The 22,042-nt window shown below is 38.2% G+C and overlaps 3 protein-coding genes across 3 annotated transcripts; 2 read left to right on the top strand and 1 right to left on the bottom strand.

Moving 5' to 3' along the window:
* Window positions 1-370: 370 nt before the first annotated feature.
* slc35d2 (solute carrier family 35 member D2) lies at window positions 371-7,577 on the top strand. The gene is made up of 12 exons (XM_005794918.2): window positions 371-645; window positions 766-799; window positions 872-958; window positions 3,642-3,709; window positions 3,804-3,875; window positions 3,992-4,060; window positions 4,170-4,272; window positions 5,103-5,195; window positions 5,324-5,391; window positions 5,485-5,563; window positions 5,784-5,866; window positions 7,278-7,577. The coding sequence occupies exons 1-12, from the start codon at window positions 518-520 to the stop codon at window positions 7,399-7,401; spliced, it is 1,008 nt and encodes a 335-aa protein (XP_005794975.1). The 5' UTR covers window positions 371-517; the 3' UTR covers window positions 7,402-7,577.
* Window positions 7,578-7,585: 8 nt separating this feature from the next.
* Window positions 7,586-15,493, bottom strand: znf367 (zinc finger protein 367). The gene is made up of 5 exons (XM_023344111.1): window positions 14,957-15,493; window positions 13,247-13,397; window positions 12,219-12,338; window positions 11,714-11,852; window positions 7,586-10,365 (listed from the first exon to the last, which is right to left on the bottom strand). Exons 1-5 carry the CDS (start codon window positions 15,230-15,232, stop codon window positions 10,107-10,109), a joined length of 945 nt encoding a protein of 314 aa, XP_023199879.1. The 5' UTR covers window positions 15,233-15,493; the 3' UTR covers window positions 7,586-10,106.
* Window positions 15,494-18,185: 2,692 nt separating this feature from the next.
* Window positions 18,186-21,880, top strand: LOC102231655 (intracellular hyaluronan-binding protein 4). The gene is made up of 9 exons (XM_023343314.1): window positions 18,186-18,314; window positions 18,452-18,692; window positions 19,407-19,548; window positions 19,852-19,989; window positions 20,065-20,136; window positions 20,220-20,300; window positions 20,387-20,558; window positions 21,405-21,593; window positions 21,721-21,880. Exons 2-9 carry the CDS (start codon window positions 18,461-18,463, stop codon window positions 21,784-21,786), a joined length of 1,092 nt encoding a protein of 363 aa, XP_023199082.1. The 5' UTR covers window positions 18,186-18,314; window positions 18,452-18,460; the 3' UTR covers window positions 21,787-21,880.
* The last annotated feature ends 162 nt before the right edge of the window (window positions 21,881-22,042 follow it).

The following is a 22,042-nucleotide window of genomic DNA, read 5'->3' as shown; positions in this document are numbered from 1 at the left end:
AAAGATTTTGCTTATTTTGTCAAAAATATAGTTTTCGATAAAACTGCAGCTCTGAAATTAACTCGATTAAAGATTTTAATCGAGACCCACTACTGATAAATATATAAATCAAGTGGCAAACATACCCAATATACCTAATTATTGAGTATTTATCAGATAAACTTGAGTTTTATTAATGTTCTGTTCATTCAAACTTTTTACATATGTGTCAGGGATTTACTTAGGAAACAACCGCTCTTAATTCCGACAAACCGCATGAGTCTGAGTTGTACTATTAGCTCGTTTATAATCCTCGGTGACTCCCGCCTCTGAATTGTGTAACAGTGTGAGCACCGCCCACCTGCTCTCTCCCCTTTCGGATGTGGCCAATGTTTTCCAGGAAATGAACAACTGAAACCACCCCACGAATCACTCAAACTCCAGCGACGACAAGTTCAGTTTACGACTGTAGCAGTTGTTAATTGTTAACGGTGTCTCTTTCTCATTTTTTTTTTTTATTATTTTATTATTTTATAACATGTCTGCGGAGGTCTGCAGGGAAACAGCGGAACATCCCAGACTCCTGAAGCTGTCATCCGCCCTGTTTTACGCCGGTAGTTCGTTTCTGATCACCGTGGTGAACAAAACCGTGCTGACCAGCTTCAGGTGGGTTTTTTTTTTTTTTTTTTTTTTTTTGTCGTCCTGTCATCGAGTCACGGTGCCACACAGGAAGTTTGTTCGGCGAAAGTATTTACTCTGTAACATGTACTATTTGTGACTCTGCAGATTTCCCTCCTACCTGTTCCTGGGAATTGGACAGGTAAGTTGTGCAGGTGTCCGTGTGATTCATTTCTCTTCAGTGCAACAAAGTCTGACGTTTCTCTCTGTTTAGATGATCACTACGATTGTCGTCCTTTATTTGGCCAAAAAGAGCAACACGGTGAAGTTCCCAGACTTTGACAGGAGCGTTGTCTTAAAAGTAAGAGCTTTTCCTCTTTTTCTAGGTTTTACTTTAAAGCTAATTTCACATTATTCAAACCTGTCCAACTCACTTTAGATGCAGGCTTACGGCCGCAAACTTTAACCAACACAAAGTAGCAGGAGGAATTTTATTATTACAGTTTTTCTTGATTGCTTTCCAGCAGTTGTCCACTCAAACTGAATACCACTCACCATCAAAGTGACACATTTTGCTTGCAGAAGCCTCAAAACATTTAAAATATGAAACAAAAGCAAATATTGGCTTCAAACCACACAACTGGCAACCAAGAGTATGAGCTGTCCCGGTCAGTCATTACATAATGGACAACAAAATGCAACCATCGGTTCGCCACTACTTGTCGTTGTAGCTTATTACATCCCTTTCATGCCGGTGCCTTTGGCACTTTTTCCTTCTTGTAAAAGATTGGACCCAGAATCAGAGACGCTTTGATGCAGTTTGTATCGATTCCCTGACCTTTTTATCAAACTGTGGCTGAAAACTCAAATGTCACAGACAAAACTGTAAATGCAAACCAAAATGAAATCTATTGGAGAATAAAAAAAACTCTCGCTATTGACTGAGTGGTTCCCAGTTTCCTTAAGTCAATAAGAAAAACTGCAACTCTATGTTTGTTTTCTCCCCTTGGAAGTCATCAAGGATATTACAACTTTACAGCTTTATTTTTTTTTCTACTTTTTACTCTCTCAATCTCTTAAGAAGTTTAATCTTCAACCAAATATTCAGCAACTCTGAGGATTTTAAACCATTAAAATGTCAGTTAATTTACGTCATGTTGTAATTTACAGTCATGTGAAAAAGTCTGGTGAACTGACTCAGATTTCATAATAATTCAACATACTTTCAACTAAAAAAGACAACAGTAGAATGTCTTTTAATTCCTAGGATCATCCAAGTTTCTGAAGAAAGGTTTTTGTGAAACAATATTTACAGTCTGTGGAAGAATTTGGGTGCTCTTGTGATTTTGCTCATTTGACAGCATTTAACGTAACAAAACTGATTGCATGCGACATCAATTTGGCCTTGAACTTTATAGACAAGAGTGTCAAATCATGAGAAAAGTATTTAATAGTGGCCAGTTACAAATTTTGCTTCTCTTTGTGATATCAGAGGGTTAACAAACCAACTCAGGAGGAGAGACCTGAAACAAAGATTATTCAGTGTCGTGGTTCAGGAGAAGGTTCGTAATCTCAGAGATTAAATTAAAACTGTCCGTTTCAACTGTAACAAATGCAATCAGGAAGTGGCAGACCACAGGCACAGATGCTGTTAAACTCAGGTCTGGAGGGTCAGGAAACGTCCAGGAGCAGCAGCGGGCTAATAGTTCCCGATAACCCACAGATCACCTCCAAAGACTTGCGAGAACATTTTGTGTCAGATGCTGCTCATTTAGACAAACCGAATTCGTCCTGGAGCAAATTGATGAGACACAAATATGTTTTGGTCATAACAGAAAGGGGTTTGGATGTGGTGGATGTCCCGTCACGCTGTGTGGTTAGTTCAGGGATTGGGTCCCCTGTTGAAGTCGAGGATGGGATGTCATAAACCCAGTATCAATATATTCTTCAGGATAATGTACAATCATCATTCACAAAATTGAAATTTTGAGGCATTTTCCCTCAGGAAAAAAAACAAGACATGTTTAGAGCTGCTAATGTTGCACAAAAGCATGAGTGGGAATAAAAATAGCAATAGGTATTTTGTTCCATATAACACAGTATGAGGGTAGCCGGTAAACCTTTTATGGATGCAAACTCGACTAAAAACCCACCTGTTTAGGATCGTATTTGAAACGTAATCAATTACAAATTATTGATGGAATTTGACTTAATGTCGTGTTTTGATTGTTGATTCTATGTTGCATTGTGTTTCTGTGTTTGATGTGATGTAAAGCACTTTGAAATGCCTTGCTGCTGAAACGTGCCATACAAATAAAATTTGATTGATTGATTGAAAAGCAACATAGTTTAGATTTTTGATAAGTTGATGGATATCTTTTCTACCTTGAAATGTTGAGATTCTAAAGAAAATATTTTCTGACCTGCTTTAAGACAAATGGATCTAAAAATATATTACTGCTTCTTTGAGTCATTCTGCTGAGAATTAAATGCAATTGTACCATATAAAAAAACCTGAAAAATCTGCTAAAACATGCATTTGTTATATCTTTGTCTTTAAAAAAAAAAAAATTGTTATGTATGTATCTTTTTAGCCAGTGTTATTAAACGGCATTTTCTCTTTGGACAGGTTGCAGACCTTTGCTCTTGAGTCTTTTACAATAACCACGTTAAAGTCTTTCTGATTTCTTAGGATACATCTCTTGATTAAAACAATTAAATATGGAAAAAGGATTAGGAGGATATTTTAAATACTTGTTAGATCACATAATGCTAATATCACTTATGGAAAATCACAAAATGGGGGGGGAGGAGGGTTAAAATTGGCCTTGGATATGGAAGACGCTCCAGTGACGTTTCCTGCTGAGGTTAAGAGGTCGTTTCCTCTGGGGAAGTCTTTAATAACTTTTTGTTTTAGTAAAATGCTGTTGTGGACGTCTATACCTCGTTATCCAGCTGTATTGGTGCTTCTTAGTAAAAAATAAAAACACACCACTTTATACTATGTTTAAATGCTTTAATCTTGTTTTTTTTATTTTTTACAGATTTTCCCTCTGCCGTTGCTGTATGTTGGAAACCATGTGACAGGACTGGCAAGCACCAAAAAGCTCAGGTTTTAATCCATCCTACTTGAAGAATGCCTTTTATATTTTTATGTTTATTGGGTTTTGGCACACAGTGGTCACTCTTAAACACCTCTTTTTCAGTTTACCCATGTTTACAGTGTTACGGAAATTCACTATATTGATGACAATGATCTTGGAAGCTTATTTATTAAGGTGAGACACAAACCTTTGGACAGGAAACAATATATATTTTAGAACTGATTAGTTGTGTTACAAGAGGTTTGTTTTTGTTTTTCTTCAGCCTCTTGTTTGTTTTTTTGCTTCCTCAGAAAAACATTTTCTAGACGTTTAATTTGCAGTGTTGTGACGATAGTCTTTGGGGCCATGGTAGCTGCAAGGTACAGACTTTCTCTCATATAATTTATTTGTTTTACAGATTAAATGTTTGTAATCTGGTTGTGGTGCAGATTGTTGGATTTTTCTTACTTTTCTTTTTGTCCGTGTTAGTTCCGACCTGGCCTTTGACATGGAGGCCTACACTTTCATTCTGCTGAACGACGCCTTCACTGCAGCCACTGGTGTTTACACCAAAAAGAAACTTGGTGATCAGGTACCATTTACCACACAGCCTGCATGGTATTGATTGAGTTAATATCTGTGTGTATTATTTTAAGTTATACTATATACTAACACATTTACTTGATTAAAAAGATTTTTAAATAGGCAAAAGTTTTAAACTAACTTTAATTTCATTAGACATTTGCTTAGAAAAAGCCAAATTCTCTTCTAAGCTTTAAAAATAGTCTTGATTTTTGGTTTTCTATGGGTTTTGAAGGTCTATCAATTTTTTTCTTTGGACTTTGGCTGCTTTTCTGTTCATTATTCAATCACTTGTTACATCTGCCTGTGACTGTGAATTGAGCAGTGTTCAAAAAAGCAATATCCAAAGCAGATGAATAGTATCCGAAAATTATGACTTTAAAAATAAATGGGGAAAAAAATCCCAGAAAAACCTGACAAATCCATCGTTCTTCAGCTCATCATTGTCTTTATGTTAACGGTTCCAAATCTGTTCTAGATGGTACAGAAAATTTCTGATTTCATTGCTGCAAAAAAGATTTGTCCATAGATTACAAAGAGAAGTATACTGTACATATTTTTTTACTTGCCAATTTTTATTAAAAGGAGAATAAAATGTTTTTGTTTTTTCTTAAGATTTATTCGAAGTTGATTGTCTCATTCTCTTTTTGGTGATTCCTGCATTAATTTCAATCAGGAACAAATGTTTTAGTGAAATAAAAATTGTTTTACATCTAAATCTGCCAGTTGTATGAATAAATTTGGGATTAACTGTATTTGACAAAAGTTAAGTTAGCCGCATGTTAAAAACTAAAAAACTAAATTTTCAATCACCTCGTCTTTCCTTCTGTTTGTGCACAGAGCCTTGGGAAGTACGGCGTCTTATTTTACAATTCGCTCATCATCGTCCTCCCCACTCTCTTGGCCAGTGCTTTCACTGGAGATTTAACCAAGGTACAAAACAATACTATTGATTAGTTGCATTTGTAACCCAAAATTGAGAGTTTTTTTGTTTTATTTTTTCTGTTTTTTGTTTTATTTTTTCTGTTTCTATTCTACACTGTTTGTGCTTTCATCCCCAGGCTCTCTTATTTGAAGACTGGAGCAATGTTGCATTTATGTTATGCTTCCTTCTGTCCTGCTTCATGGGGTATGTTACAGCAACAAAATCCAACATATTCAGTCACAGTCAGTCCATTGCTGCATTGATAAACTCGTAAACTTGTCTGTTTTTTTTCATCAGATTTGTATTGATGTGCTCAATAGTCCTCTGCAGCTTTTATAACTCAGCACTTACAACTACGGTTGTAGGGGCCATAAAGGTAAGAGCAAGTTAATGAGAAGTTTTTGAAAGAATGAAACGATTTCACACAGAGCAGGAAGCTGAGATCTCAACCATTTCATCATTTCATCTTCAGTCTCAAGCAGGAGCTCAACTTCCCAGTTCTCCAGGCTTTTCATGTTTACTGTGAAATGAAAGAAAGAAAACGTTTCGCAGGTTTTGTTTTGATTAATCGGTTGTCATTTGATCTCCCTCCTCAGAATGTGGCCGTAGCTTACATCGGCATTTTTGTGGGTGGAGACTACATGTTCTCATGGATTAACTTCCTCGGCCTCAGCATTTGGTGAGAATTTTACCATGGCTTCGTTTTACTATTGGTGTCATAATTCACATCAATAGAAACAGAATACCATAAACAAATGAAGTTGTCTTTCAATCAAATCTCTACTGCATAAACGAAATCTTTTACACATATTTTCTGGATTTATCTTGGCAAAGGTCACTTTTCCACACTCAATTTCTCAAATTTACGTTGCAGTTTTTATAACAGTTTGGAAATCTGAGAGAACATTTGCAAAAAAAAGTTTTATTCTCTGCAGGTCCCACAAACCATTGCACAAATCATTACACAACACACAGCTCAAGTTGGCTTTCAATTTGGCAAACTGATGAAGGGCTCCTTTAATTGTTTTTCTTGTTTGTTGGTTTGTTTTTTGCTGACTCAGATCAGCTCCCTGTGCAAAATCTGTATTGCGTAGATCACACAGAATATTTTCTTTAAAGCAGAATTTACCGTGTTTAAGAACCACATCTTACATGTTAAAACTCTGTTCTGGACGCGTCCACAAGATCCAACATGGTCAACTTTAAAGCAGTTGCTGGCCATCAAAATGAAAAAGGAAAAACACATTTTATTGTGACATTTTTGCGCTTTTACCTATTCAACAGAAAAACTCTATATTTTTAATGAAATTAACACAATGGTCTGAGTTTGTGAAAATGGATCTCAACCTAAATTTCTGCTTTTCCTTTTTATGCCCTGTCCAACAGAGTGACACAGAATCGTTGTCTGAGCCCAACAGATTTATTTTTCACAAGCGGAGCCATGATGCTCCACTTGATATATATATATATATATATATATATAAAGCTTCACTAGATTTTTTTTTCAAATCTAATGGACACAGAGACAAAAAGAAAGGAGAAAAGAAAATGACAAAGGTGGGGAAAAAGTGTTAAGGGAAAGAAGATAAAAGTAGAAAAAACACGTTGGAAGTCTGTTTCTAGTCCTGCAGAAAGAGAAAAACAAAACCGAGAAACCACATTCCAAACAACATATATGTGTATCATTTTTACTATTATATATGCATAAGCTGTTTGTTGTTCTGGTTTCTTCTCACTGAGAAGTACACCACACAAGTTAGAGGCAACCCAATGTAAATATAATCTGTACCATTCTCAAGTAGAGATGAAGAGCTGCATAAACACCCTGGTCTGGAGCACAAAAAGCCCTTTTGGACTTTAGAATGAGCAGACAAATAACAGCTGTTCTCAATCAGTAACTCAACAACCAGACTGATCCATGAGTTTGAATTAAAATTGAGGATAAATATTATTTGGATGTGAATAAACATAAAAAGAACATCCTGGAAAAGTCATTTTCATACTTTTCAAGGCTGCGTAGGGACTTTATGCAATTCACTCTACAGAAAATGTTCGTATCATTTTACTCCAACTTGTCATTTTCCTTGCAGCATGTCAGGAGGAATAGTCTATTCATACCTCACCTTCAACAGCAGCCAACCACCCGGAAATAATGCAGAAGGAACTCAAGAGCAGAAGATTCTCATTTCTGAGGATTTATCAAGGAAGGACTGAGAAAAAGAGGAAAACTTCAGCCACCAGGTGGCCTTATCCTGCTTCATATTGAAGCATTTCATTAATTCACCACTTTATTGTGTCTCTCGTTTTATACTATGAACAGACCTATTAACATTCATTCCTAGCTATTTAATTCAGATTTTAAACCGACACCAAATAAACAAAAATTCCCACAATCACGTCTGTCGGATTCAGTGAATGTTTATTGATGATCAACAATGAGATAACAGTGTGGACAGCCTGTCGAGAGTAAATAAAAACATCTACCAGCAAGCAGGATCACCCTATACTGTCAAATATGAACACTGCTGAAGGATGTTAGAAGCAAAAAACAAAAAGAAACTAAAATTAAACTTCAAAGCTTTCTGTAAATAGTGTGCATACTCATTTTATCTTCTAAAGAACACTATATTTATATATATATATTAAATGCCTTAATTTACTCAAACCACAAAACAGACTAAGGGGTTGAAGCTCTTCCAAATATATTATCATTGGGCTCATTAAATCATTTGGATTTTTCTTCTTTTGGATTATTATTTTTGCCTCTTTAAAGGGTAATTTGCAAACCAGATTGAAAGAGCACAGCTAGATTAAAACCAAACAGAGGCAGAACATCAGTGAGGGGCTTCGTACAGTGTTAAACGATGTAGTGTCACGTTGATAAAATTACAACAAAAAAAACAAAAAAAGAGAGAGGGGAAAACAAATCCAAACCCAACCAGCAACACTCAAATCAGTTTATGAAAATAAAAACCATTTCCAGAACAAACAGTGAATCAAATCTTTACTGCATTGCAAGCTTAATCCGAGCCTCTCCGGGCGGTAAGTGCTTCATCGTGACCTTGATGTTTTACAAACTTTGGATTTATGTCACACTATTAAATTATGATTCCAGCACTCGACTATGTGAACAAGATGTCAGCAAAAAATCGTAAAAAGGAAGTGAAATAAATATTGAAAAACTAAAATGAGATGACACAATTGCCACACTGTTATGATGCCATGTCAGTATCACATCTGGTCCGTCAGCTTTTAATATAAAAGACGATGAGCCATCGAATGGAAAACGGCTTCTCACCTGCAGGCTTTCTCGTCACCAGACATGGGCCAATATTTAATTACTGTAAAGAAATCCTAAATAAAAACACTACGGTAATTAAACTAAATGAATAATGTGACCTAATTTACTTCACAAGAAATAATTATTTCTTAACCTACTGATTGTATTCGGGGTTTTTTTTTTTTTAATTTTGATCTATAGCTAAAATATAGTAGTAGTTTAGGTAGAAGTATAAGCTAATATCTGGCTAACTGGTTAAACTATTCAAGAAAAGAAATAAGTGCAATCCTTTTCTTTCAGCCAGTTAACTAGCAGTGTGCAGCATCAGATAGGGGTCAGATGAAAGGTGTGCTTACACACTGCTCTGAAAAAACTTGCACACTTTTTAGGTCCCTCAGACTGTAAGCTTTTCCTTTCCACTAAAGAGGCATTGCCTTATTGTTGTAGTTGCTCTTTCCTTAAATAACACAACACCTTGTTGTTTGTGATGGGAAATATTTACAAACTACCACAATTGCCTTTATTTTAAGCAAGAGAGGAAAATAATGCCATGCTTTCGACAGCTAACAGGCAGCAGACTATTCTCGCTCACATTGGCACTTTCTGTGGTTTTAAAACGATACAATCCTAAAGCGCAAGAGGAGTCTGTATTTTTTTTCAAAATACTTCCAAATAACAGAATTATCTTTTTTTTTTTTATAGGCAAAAATAAAATAAAAATGTAAGAGCCTTTTTTCAGCCAGCTGATTGGCAGTGTGCATAAACCACACAACTGGAGAAAATCCCATTTTAGAAACTTCAAACTACAGAGAAGGTGTTATGGCAAATTGAAGCCTTTTTTTTTGACACTGGAACGTTTTAAAACTTTTCTGGTGCTAACTGGCCCATGCCTAGTTGTGACAAGAAAAACTGAATTGTTAACAGAAACTATGAATCCAGAACATAGAATATGCTCAACTACTTTGCTGGTTCTGCAGAACATGGCAGCATTTAGGGGCTGAGTTTTTGTTTTTTTTAGTTTTTAAAACCTTCTGCATGATCAGACTTCTGGATTACGCTTGCAATGATTGGCTGTCATGTGCTTCGTTTTGTCGCTGCTCGCCCGGTTTGTGAACAGAGTAGTAACAGTGAGGCTAAAACTATTTCACTTTAGTTTTCTCAGTACATCTGGGCCATCTGACAGCTGGATCTGTGACCACACCCTGTATCATTCGGTCCATCTGAGCTTAATCCACACACATATATATATATATATACATCAGTCATACACTTATTCCCACAATATACTTAAAAACTCGTTACCAAAGTGCAAAACAAAATCAAATTAAAACATAATAGGTATTCTTCCTTTGCCTTTAGAAGACAGAGGAAAGAGACATTCTTCATGTTGTCAAACCTACGTTTATAGCAGCCAAAAAGATAAAATGGAAGCTGAGTAAGGTGCTTTAGCTTGTGCCTTCCTGGTGCTGAGAGGGAGGGAGTGATTCTGTGCTTTAACACGGATCTCAGGCCAAGTCCGATTCTTTCTCAAAGTCTGGTTTTACAACTAAACTAGGCATTGATCTGCGTTTATGAAGAACTTTTAGCTACAGCACATTCTGCAGGAAGGCGGATTAGAGGAGGCCGGGTCAGTGGGAGCTCAGGGCGACAGGTTGTTGGCCAGCTCAATGAGGGCCAGGGCGCCGTGGAGACGCTCTCTCTGCTCCTGAAGGCGCCGCTTGGCCGCCCCGCCCTGGTTACCCTTCTCCTCCTCCATGGCCTCCGGCTCCTCCCCGTTCTCCTCGTCAGAGTGAAGGAACTCCATGGGATCTTGCTGCTCCTGGTCCTCCGCGCTCGCCTTGCCCTGCGGCTTCAACTTGGTGGATGTAGGAGCACGCTGCTCGCGGGTTTGCCAGTACCTGGAGGATTAAGGAGGACGTTATAATCTAAATGTGTCAGTGCATCTGCAGAGTTGATGGGTTTTGATATGGGCTGCTGCCCAGGGAGACACAGTCTATGTGGATGGCATGAGCTTAAACAAAATGTAAATCCCATCTGTCTGTTGCATCTTGAATAACTTTTCTGTTGCTTATTTGCATGTCTAGTCAATGGAAAATGGATGCTCACAGTGTAAATACATTAGCAGCATCTTATTTAGCACAACTGTAAAGACTTTTTTGGTGAACCTGAACCAAATTTGTCATTTTGATGACAGAGTCTTGAAAAGCGATCTTTAAAAAAACATTAAATAAAAAAATCTTGTGGCTTGCCCAGGACATGATTTATGCACAAAAAAAACACCACTGCTATGAATGTTTTTTTGTTTAAGCCTAAAATAATAATAAAGTTATACATTGCCCTGGACAAAAACAGCCAGAAACCATGTCAATACCATACACAAAGCCTGTTGAACTAAAATGTGTTTTTTTTATTCCAATAAATAAACGTGTACAAACAGAAAGCCATTTCGACTGATTTTTAATCCACCATTTTTAAAAAATTAGGGTAAGAATCAAAATCAATATGAAGTGTTTTCAGATTCAAATTCAAATTGCGAATTTCTAAAATCCACCAATACTTCAGACCTCCTATAAAACTGCGTACAACAGCCTATTTTAATAGCTCAAACATTTAATATGCATTAATCAATAATGGGATCTGTCTAAGTAATATTGTGTCAAGTAGCATTAGGTCCAGATAACACAGCTTACCAAGCTGCATTTTCTTTTGAATATTTTAGATTTATATTCCACCGAAAAATAGGCAAATACTGAAAATGAGTCTAGTTGGAGGTTCACTGTTCACAACTGAATTAAATTGTGTAAAATATGAGAGTTTTTAGAACCATGTATCTCCATAATTCATAGAAAAACACTGGATTACAATAAAAAAAAAAACTCATATCAGGGACAAGACGGCACCAAATCGAGGGGTGAAAGATCCAGAGTCCATTCCCTCAAGTCTGACTGGAACTGAATTATTAACTGGATTAAAATGACTTTCAGACAGAGACTGTTTCAGAGCTGAAGAATAACATCCTGGGGAGTCATCTCATGATATTTGTGTTGATTAAAAATGAATTGAAGAAAATTATTGTTTCAGAACTAAGACTAAAGATAATACTAATAATTACTAATGGACCCAGAGGGAATACTTTGAGAGAGGCTATTAAACTCCTTGAAGCAACTTTTGTGTTTTACACCATCAAAGATGGTTAACCTGAAACTATATTTTTCTGCTCAGTTTCTGTAGAGGGACTTTACTCACTTAGAAAGCCACTCTGCCACTGCCTTGTTATCCACAGACTGAGCCTTTCCCAGACCCGCCTTCGGTTCTTCTCTGTTCAGACGAGAGAAAGGATGCTTGGGGCAGTGACGGTTTGCATGAGTGAACCGACTGCCACATCCTGCATACAGAAAAAAAAAAAAGAGACATGAATAAACACATTTACAGTCCTATGAGAGTCACTGATTTTGTATGGGAAGAATTAAAGATGGTAATAATAGTAAATAAACAGTACAGATACAATAGGCCTTCGCAGCGCTTTGCTGCTCGGGCCTAATAAAGTCCCTCTCTGTATTAATCAGACAGTATTTACTCATGTTGTGTTTTCAGGTACTTTCCAAGTGCTCCAACTGACCCCCCCTTTAATAACACTAGAAAGTACCTAGAGGTGACTAAAAGTGAAAGTTTGGGCTTGATTTAAAGAACCTATGACTGAATATGTTAATCTTTCTTTTTCTTTTCTTTTTTTAAAGTATGTCTGACTCACCTTTCTCTGAGCAGACAAATGGCTTTTCGCCGGTGTGGAGCCGCTGGTGAGTCTTCAGCTGACCGCTCTGGACAAACGCCTTCCCGCAGTTAGGGTAGTCGCACAGATAGGGTCTCTCTCCTAGACGGGAGAAAAAGAATAAATAAATGAAGACAAAATGTTTTGCCATTTTCAGAACAAATACACTTTCACTTTTACACAAGCCAAGAAATATTTCCTGGTAGAAAACCAAAGACAAGAGTTCCAAATTCCAGACTCAGTTTTATAACATGTAGGACATTAGAGCATACATCTTTTATCTAAATCTGTTGCAGTATGAAAAAGTTGCACAAATCCTAAAATAATGCTCTGCTCTTTGGTTGCTGATGCAGCATTACAGTAAAGGGAAGTTTCACAACTTTTGAGTTTGATCTAGAGCAGCGTTTCTCAATTCCGGTCCTCAGGGACCGCTGCCTGCATCGGATGTGTCTCTGTTCCAGAACATGTGATTCAAATGAATGCGTGACATCCTCTGCAAGCTGTAAAATCTTTGTTCAAGAAGTGTGAAATAGCTAAAGATGCACCAATCGGGTTTTTCTCTTCACCAATAAAGATTTTTGTTGAGGTTTGACCTTTTGATTTTTCTCCCTTATGGACTTTAGCACGAGAGACAAGACGTGCTATAGGTGTCTTGATAGAGATAATAATCATTAATCCAGTAGTAAATTAAAGTATTAAAAATACATTTCCCATTTGTGAATGCATTGAGTTTTAACTTTTAGCTGATATGGATCAAATTTCATCCCATTGGTAAACCAAGTATAATGAAGGTTCTCACATTTTGACACCTTTAACGAATAAAGAGAAAATATTTTGTTTCTTTTTTTAGCATTTGATCTGCTGGTTATCCATCAGAGCCAGTGAAGGAAAATTTTTGATTTACCTCTTTTTTGTAATGTAAGACCATAAGTCCATCTATTCATACTGCCATTTAAAACATGTTTGCATCCGACATCTCCATCTAACAGCATTGCATCCGTCACACCCACCTGTGTGTGTTCTCTTATGAGCCTGCAGGGACTTCTCTCTGGGGAACACCCGGTTGCAGATGTTGCATCGGATCCGGCTGGAGGAGGTCTCGCCCTCGCTTATCAGCTCCCGCACCGTGTCTGCTCGGGGCCGGCCTCTCCGGATGCCATCCTGACAACCAGATATAATCTGATCTTTAGCACAGACAAAGCTGGATGAAGCTCATTTCAGCAGAACAGTGCCATGTGATGTCCTAATTTTTCAGTCTCTTAGCCCTGGATAGGGTCCTCCACTGAACTATTGCCGCCAATTACAATGACATTTAACCAATTCTACTGGCTTAGCTCTCTGGTCTATTTCTCTCCTAGACAGAGCTGATGATGCTTTTAACTTTGTTTGCTCTCTTTCATTCCTGTAGAAAATACTCCTGGATCAGTTCTGTGTTTTTGTGCTTCTGCTCTCAGCCACTAGTGGTATGTCTACTCAAGTTCTTCCTGGATCTGCTGGAGGTTTCTGGCTCTTTTAATGCAGTCGTTCCTTTCCCCTGTCGCCACATGCTTGTTCATATTGTTGGAAACACAGACGCATTTAGCCAAACTTCTTGGTACATGATCTACTAACTCTGACTGTGTTGTATTATAATTATATTATAATTATGATTCTGAATGTGGCTACATAACTATATTTGAATAGTTAATGGTTTTATTTGGACTGATTTCAATGTATCTGTATATGAATTGAACTCGTTTGTAAAGTTGAAATTTGTCGTAATTTGGCTCTATGCAAGAAGCATAACATAATTATATGTTATATAATTAGTATCTTAGTGATTCAGGCTCATTAATTTTGTGAAATGGCTTAGAAGCCAAAAATGCTCAGTTAAGTATTTTTGTATACATATTATACCGGTATATATTTAATTAGTTCCATTTTCAACATCAGTCTTCAACACATAAATATTAATGCGTTTTTAACCTCTCAAATGCCAGTATAAGTAATGCCAGCATCCAAAATCTGCAGTGACACAATTGCGATAAATTTTAATCTTAGCAACATTTTAGACATTGTTAAAGAGGTCATTCTATTTCAGTCCCATCCTGTGAATGGGCTACATGAAAAAGATCAATGGATCAACACAAGTTGATCCATTAAAAACATCAGGATTTACTCCACAACACCCCGCTATATCAACTTCATCCCCATGTGCATAAACACAGCCAACATTAAAAAAAAAAAAGAAAATACAACAAAAGAGAAAACTTATTGTAACATGTCAGTTATTATGTCCACGAGTGTAAATCGTACTAGTTTCATTGTAACTCATTCACTTCCGGTTACATTTTTGGCGCGCAGCCTCACGTCATGTTTCAGAGCAGCTGCAGGGTTTAAAATCCAGCATGTCACACCCTAATGCGCGGGCGTTTTTTAAATGACTCTCCATCTTGTCCACATTCAGCATAAATAAAACACACACACACACACACACTTTAACCCCTTCCTGACTGGGCTCAGGGTTCATTCACTGTCTTTAGATGCTGATTTATGCGTCTCATAGGTGAACAACACCTTTGTAGTTACAAGTTGTTGCTGGTTGCAATTTCTGACAACAGAGCTATGTCAACAATATCAAACTCTACTAAATGTGCCACAAACAAAAATCTATGGATTATCTCATCTAAAAATCTGCATCATGCAGGGTTGGGGCAGATATTTAAAAACAATCTGTTTACCTTGATCTGATCAGGAGACGGAGCTGTGTCCGCCTCCCTGGCTGTCTGTGACCCGGTTGGGGACGCGGCCCCGCTCGCCGAGCCCGGGCTCAGGGTTACATTGTGGGCGTTTTCCCCCCATTTCCAAGGGTAGACCATGAAGTCGCTGAAACCTGGACTTGTGGGAGTCAGAGTCTCCACTTTCCTGGGTTTGATCGGAGTCTTGATGACAGAAACCAAAACTCTTTTGGGTGAGTCGTTGCAGAAAATGACGTGGGGATGCTTGCTGTCGGCCATTGTGAGTACAGTAATAGTACACGTGCCTAAAAAACGCAAGTAAAATTGTTAAAAGTTGCTGTCTGCTTACAAAAAGAATCGATAAATAAGTCCTAAATGGCGGGTCTTCAGTCTGGGGTGAATATGTCCTTCATTTCCATAGAGGTACGCAAAAAATAGTTTGTTACAGAGTATCCTAAAAGTTTCCAAGCAGGGAGCACAGAGTAACAGTCCCCTTCGGCCGGAACGTTCTCCTCTGAACTGACCGGTTGCGCCCACAAATGTGTGGTCCCGCGTTGCAAACTCCCGCCTGAGGAGTCTGCCATCCAATGCGCTGGAGAAATCTAGCCCCACGTGTCAGCGGCAGCCAATAGCAGCGATAATCGCGTCAGCACCATTAGCCAATCAGAAAGAGAAACACTGGCGTATGCGCAGACTAGTTTTTGGCCAATGGAATTTAAACACCTGACGCGCGGTCTTGTAAGTTGACACCGATTTTGGCCAATCAGGATGAACAGGACGGGCAGCATAGCCAATCAGAAGGAAGAGCGGTTAACTTTAGGTAGCAGATGGCTCCTTCCCGCGTTTAGGAGTCTGTTTATGTTATTACATGTTTTTTTGTTTTTTTTTACTTTAAAGGGAACGGAAAAGGCCAAGAGGCGCCAAAATGACGTAATCGTTTTAGGGTGGGAACAAAGGGTGCACTGTTTTAGGAGAATGGAAATCGAAACGTAAAGTTATAAGGGAATTACTAGAGAGAAAATGTATGTATTTTTTGGCTTTCATAAACTTTACAGTTTCTGTGTTTAAAAGATGTTTGTGTCATCCCTTTTATATTAATCAATATTACAACCTTTCATAGCTCACAAGCTCATTTTTATTTCAAAGGCTTTTATTGAAAATTAGATAAAATTTCTAAAAACTCTGAAAAAGTTTCTAAAGGCCATTAAGATCTGGGGGGACTTTCCGGACCACAGTCAACTGAATCCCATTGCAAAGGGTTGATCTTATAGTTGGGTAACAACAGGACGGGAGACCAACAGTAGGACGGTTGCAGTTTCAGGTCAAAATCTTTAACGACTCAGAATAAAATCACTTTTCAGAAACTCACACTTGTAAATATCACCTAAATAATAGCAGCATTCCTTGAGGAGGATTGCTAAGAAAGTTTCAAATCAAAATGGAGAATTGGATCAAGAAGCATCACCCAGGAACATTTCCAGGGTTTCCTCCAGAAAACCTGCTGAGCCCGGTGGCTGGGGGCCATCCATCAGGATTACTGAGACACTCAAACCCGTCCACCATGATAAGGTGGCGGACCATGAAGGGGATAAATAAAAACAGAAACAGCTATGAGCTGATCTAGAGAGAAGCCTGAAGGTGGCACTCTGGTGTTAGACCAGTGATGGAAGAGGAAGACCTGACAGTATTAACTGGTCAAAAAATGGCTTATTAACTGGTCAAAAAATGGCTGCCTAGAAACTTCATATTTTCTTGGACAGGAGAAGATCAATAAAAAAAAAATCACAGTGATTAATAAAGGGATAATTGTTTCAAGACAGTATAATTTTTTGTTTTATATTTAAACTAATCTAATGACAGGTGTACTAGTGTACAACTTATTACTTTGATAGTTATGTTATTATTATAACTTATTATTTTTGATAGTTATGTCACAAGTCATAATTGTATAAAACACAAATAATCATTTCTACTGCTTGTGTCACATTTTATACACAATTAAGCTGCTCACAAACACTTCTCACTTAATAATTGCCAGATAACTTGTTATATTTGTGTATGAGCAACTCTTAAAACTAATTGGTGGAAACACTGTGATGGGCTTGAATGAGGTTTATGCAACTTTTTGTGTATTTAAAGTGAAAATCAGAGAGAAATAAGACATGATGTTTCCACTACACATGTATTTGAATTATTTACAGAATCTTTAATAATTGTATTATTCCAGTCATTTGAACCATGTACTACAGGCGTAGAACTAAGAGTGATGTAGTCCAAAGGTTTATTTGTTAACTTTGATGGCATGGATTACATCAAATGAAAGGCCAAAGAATGAAAATATTATTTGAAAAAATTACAATACAGAAATAACCAATTGGTGAAAAGTACTGTAAATCTACAATGTATGGATTCAGTACTTCACCAGGCCTCCATTTGCATGAATTCCTGCATTAATGCAGCTTGGCATGAATGCAAAATGGATATACTGAGTTATTTAAGGAACTAAAGTTTCTTTGATAACTCCCTTCAGCTCAGCATTAATCTGTCCGATGCCACTCATCTTTCAGCAGAAAAAAAAAATCTGCTGGAAAAGAGAATGAGCATCTTCAGAAAGTTTGTCAACAGAGGGAAACCTGTGTCCTGCGTGGATTTACGGTGTTGGCTCGTGAAGCGCTGACTCCAGCTACAGTCTGTGCTTTGTGAATAATCTGAATGGGTTTTACCTCATAATCTTCTTAGAAACCATTTTTCTAACAAGGTTTTTCTTCCACTAAACTTTCTATTAAAATACATAGACACATCAGTCTATAAGCATTCTGCGTCTTTAGCAGTCATCCTTTGTGTTTAATGGATAACTGTTGAGTCAGCAGTCTTCCCTGTGATTGGTCACTAAAATATAACATTAAACTAGAGGTTTTATGTAATATAGTTTTCTAAAAACTAAATGTCATTACATAAATATGCTACCCTTTCAATGATATTCTAGTTGATTGAGGAGCACTTTTATTTGGATAGAAAGTAATCACAGTTCCTTGATTTTTCGAGGGTATATAACTTCACTGGTGGATATATATTTGTCGTTTTTTTTTTAACTCCACACTTCTTCCTTTAAAAGCTGATTGGTGCCGTCTGACTAAGCACAGAACAATCTACAGACTCGGACGGGCTGAGAGCCATCTCTATGCAGAGCGTATTGATCAGTGAACAGCCTATTAATGAGCGCGAGGGCGTGGCGAGGCCTCCGCACGTGGAAACATTTAAAACCTGTCGATAACAGCTCGCGCTGTTTTTGTCGACTGCTGTCTGGAGCGGATGAGTTCCGTCCGCGGTTCGCTTCTCCTGTAGCTGGGCCTGCAAAACGGTACTCCCAATTTATTTATTTAACTTTTCCTTTTCAAAACGGAACCAGCTTGTCAAATGTTTTGTGCCCCCCCCCCCCCTCTCTCTCTCTCTCTCTCTCTCTCTCTCTCTCTGTCTCTCACACACACACAAATGCAGGCGGAGAAAATGCTGCAAGACGCCTTCGGGTGCGTCGTGGCGAACAGGTTCGGGGATCTTCTGGACGACGAAGCTGACCCGTTCGACCTGATCAGCGAGGTGGAGCAGGAGACGGAGAAGAAGAAAAAGAAAAAAAAGGAGGATGAGGACAAGAAAAGCAAGAAGAAGAAACCAGGCCTGAGGGAATCTCAGAGGAACAGACGGCTGCCGGTGGCCTCAGGTGGCCTGGACCTGGTTCCAGGTGAGCCGCATCACCGCTACAGACACAGGCGCGGTCCAGCGGCTCTGTGCTGGCAGTTGCTGGTGTTTCTAGAGCGGATGGAAGTGTGCTCGGGCTGTGTCAGCTGTTAGCGATGCAAAGTCAGCGGAGCTGCTCGTTTGCTCTGTTTGGCTGCGTTTCCATTTAATCTTTTCCACAGGGTTCTGTGCAGGAGTTGCCTACTAATGTAGGTACTGCCATAGGCGGTCCAAAGTTTAAGAACCCCAAGTACAATTAGATTTTTTTGGCCCCACTTACAGCGCATGTTGGCCAAACATACAAAAGTATTGCAAGCTTTTAAAGGAGGCCAAGTTCATGTTTATGAGTTAAAGATTAGGACAGTGCTTTGAAAGCTGAAATTCTGATGAAATTTGGGTTCCAGATTTACATAGAAACTGGTGAAAAGTTGTGACTCAAGTTTGTAAAAATGTCCTAATTTTTAAAAATATAATTAGTGGTGGACATGAAATGCTAAACATGTATCTTTGCACAATCTAGTTAGCAAATCCCAGGGTCAAGTTTGTTGGACCTCCCACAATTGGTCAATAACTTTGGCTAAAAAGGATAAAGAACCACTTTATATTTTTAAAAATCATTTAACAAATACAAACTTTAGCAGTTTCATAAAAAAATGATCAGTAACGGGGTTATTTCCCCAAATCATTTTGCACAAATATCAACATGTTGTGTCGTCAGGGCGAAAACAGCAGGAATGTCCCCCATTTGCAAAGGAGGACAGAGACTCCAGAGCCGAGGCTCCGAGGAACAAGAAGAGAGGAGGCGCTGCAGGCCAACGGAGGCTGAACCAAGAAGAACCGCAGGAGTTTTCATTGCCAAAGTATGTAACGATTCATATTTTAGTTGAGTTTATCGGTTTATGCTGCAAGTTTCTAAAAGTGATTGCTCTTTTTTGTTCTTAATTTTCAATGTGGAATTCAAAGTGTATTAATCTTTAAGTAAAAATGTATTTTCCCTACTAATTAGAAAAATGTTTATTTAATTTAAGCATAAAACACACTTCCTATTACTTTAAAATTATGCTTTTTGTATTTATACAAGTTCTATGGGTACTATAGACAGCTTCAGATGTGGCCTGCACAGTTTGAGAAGCATTGCATTGAACTGTTCTTCTGGTTTCCAGGCCATCCTATAATGAAGCCTCTGCCTTCAGCAGCAGAGGGGGATTCACAGGCCGAAGAGGAGCGAGAGGAGGTGGGGGAAGAAACTCTGATGACTTTTATCTGAGAGGCAAGAGAGAATATGATCGACATGATGGAACGTAAGGCTGTATATTCAAGATTCATTTGGCAGGTTTAAGCGTTGTGGATGGTGGATCATAATGTAACGGTTGCAGAGGGATCTCGTCAGAAGAAAAACGAGGAGGCAGAGGACCATGGAACTGGGGCAGTGCTGTGGAAGCGCCAAGGTCAGTGAACTTTAACGAAGTAAACTGTGGTACTTCAGTGCAGTACATGCCTTCAATTTAATTAATTAATTCTTTTTCTGAAGTGAAATGATGGAGGTGACAAGTGATGCTGGTGCCAAAGCTGAGGAGCCACAATCAACTTTGGAGGAGGAGAATCTAACTCGGTGAGTAAACTGTGTGCCCAAGGTTTTTACATGAATACTAAGAGTTGTAATAAAGTGGACTGAAGTTGTTTGGCTTCATTTAACAGAGTGACAGATGAGGACAATGAGATGGTGGTCCAGGTTGCAATGGAGATGACCCTGGATGAGTGGAAGGCCATTCAGGAGGAGAACCGTCCCAAAGTGGAGTTTAATATCCGCAAAGCAGAGGATAAGATTCCCTCTAAAGCAAAGGTCATTCACCAGTCCAAGCACCTGGAGGTGAGAATCATGGGATGCTTGAAACTACACAGCCTGAGTGGAGTGTGTTTTAATTACACACATGCACACATAGAAAGCGTTACCTTTTTACTGTAATCCTGAGTGGACGGCTTGTTTCTGGCAGTGTTCCTTTAGATGAACAGGTTCACCATGAATTAGGGATGTGGTGGTTTGGACCTAAAAGTATCAATATTTTGTTGATAAAGGGGTGTCACTGCAGTCAAAGCCCCATAAACAATTACTGCTCTTAATATTATATATATATATATATATATATATATATATATATATAAAATCCAGGGAATAATTTCTAGATATTTAAAAAGGCTTTTTTTGACACAAGATCAAAAGTAACGCTTCTGAAAACGTTGCTTTTGATCTAATGCAGTAAAGTGTGTTTAAATGATAAGTTTTATTTATTTTTAAATCAAACCAGTTAAAGCAAAGACTTATGCGGGTTTTCACATTTAATTTTAACAAACAGTTGTGTGCCAAGATGGATTCTCAAGAACAGCCTTATAGCCTTTTAGCTGTTCTTGAGAACAAAGGTGCAACAAAGACTGTGAATATGTATGTACTTGTGATGTCTTGTGGTTTTTATTTTTCACATTGTCATTATTGGGTGGCGTGCTTAGTGTTCTGAGGTTGAAAAGTACATCTGGTTTGGAAAAAGGGTGCAACAACAAAATGCATACGAATAAACACTACACTAACGTTTACACTAACATGTAACAGATTTTACCATGATTTAATAACGACTGTAAATGTTACTGTATTACACACCGAAGGGAACATTTTTGTAAATCCAAACATTTGTCTAAAATGCATTTGCGTCCAATATTTCAGAACACAAAGGAGACGGTAGAGGAGATTGAGGAAGATGGAAACTTCTTTCGCAGGTCAATGAATGTCATCACCACTCTCTTGGACATAAACTTTGGGACTCTTGGACGCCCGAGTCGTGGCGGCCGAGGAAGAGGAGCTCGAGGTGGTCAAAGCGTTCGCCCAGAAAAAGCCAGACCCATTTATGAAAGGGTATGTTATCAACTCCCACAACCAGATGGCTCTTAAATGATCAGTGTGTCTAATATTAAAATGTTTTATCATGTAGATTTTATTCCACCTGAAAACAAGTAGCTGATTTTTGTTTCCATCGATTCAGGAGGATGAGATGGCGCCTGATCCTGATGACCCAGAAGACTTTCCGGCCCTCACTGCAGGAAAATGACTGACTTGTCGCCTTCAACTAAACTGTTCACATTTCTGTTCTTAATGTTCTGTTGCACTTGTAACACTGTTCAATAAACGCTTTTGCAAAATTACTTTTCATCTTCTGGTACAAATATCTGGTAACAATGGCATCACTGCCAGATTTGGGGATTTCAACCAAAATTCAGGTGCATCTCAAACTGGCATCCAGTTTACGTCAAGATTTGCTTTCAAACAGTCAAACTTATGTTATCGGTTCATAACAATGAAATTTG

Source organism: Xiphophorus maculatus, chromosome 12 (assembly GCF_002775205.1).
Source record: "Xiphophorus maculatus strain JP 163 A chromosome 12, X_maculatus-5.0-male, whole genome shotgun sequence".
In the NCBI taxonomy this organism is placed as follows: domain Eukaryota; kingdom Metazoa; phylum Chordata; class Actinopteri; order Cyprinodontiformes; family Poeciliidae; genus Xiphophorus; species Xiphophorus maculatus.
This window is presented reverse-complemented; position numbering and strand designations above follow the sequence as displayed.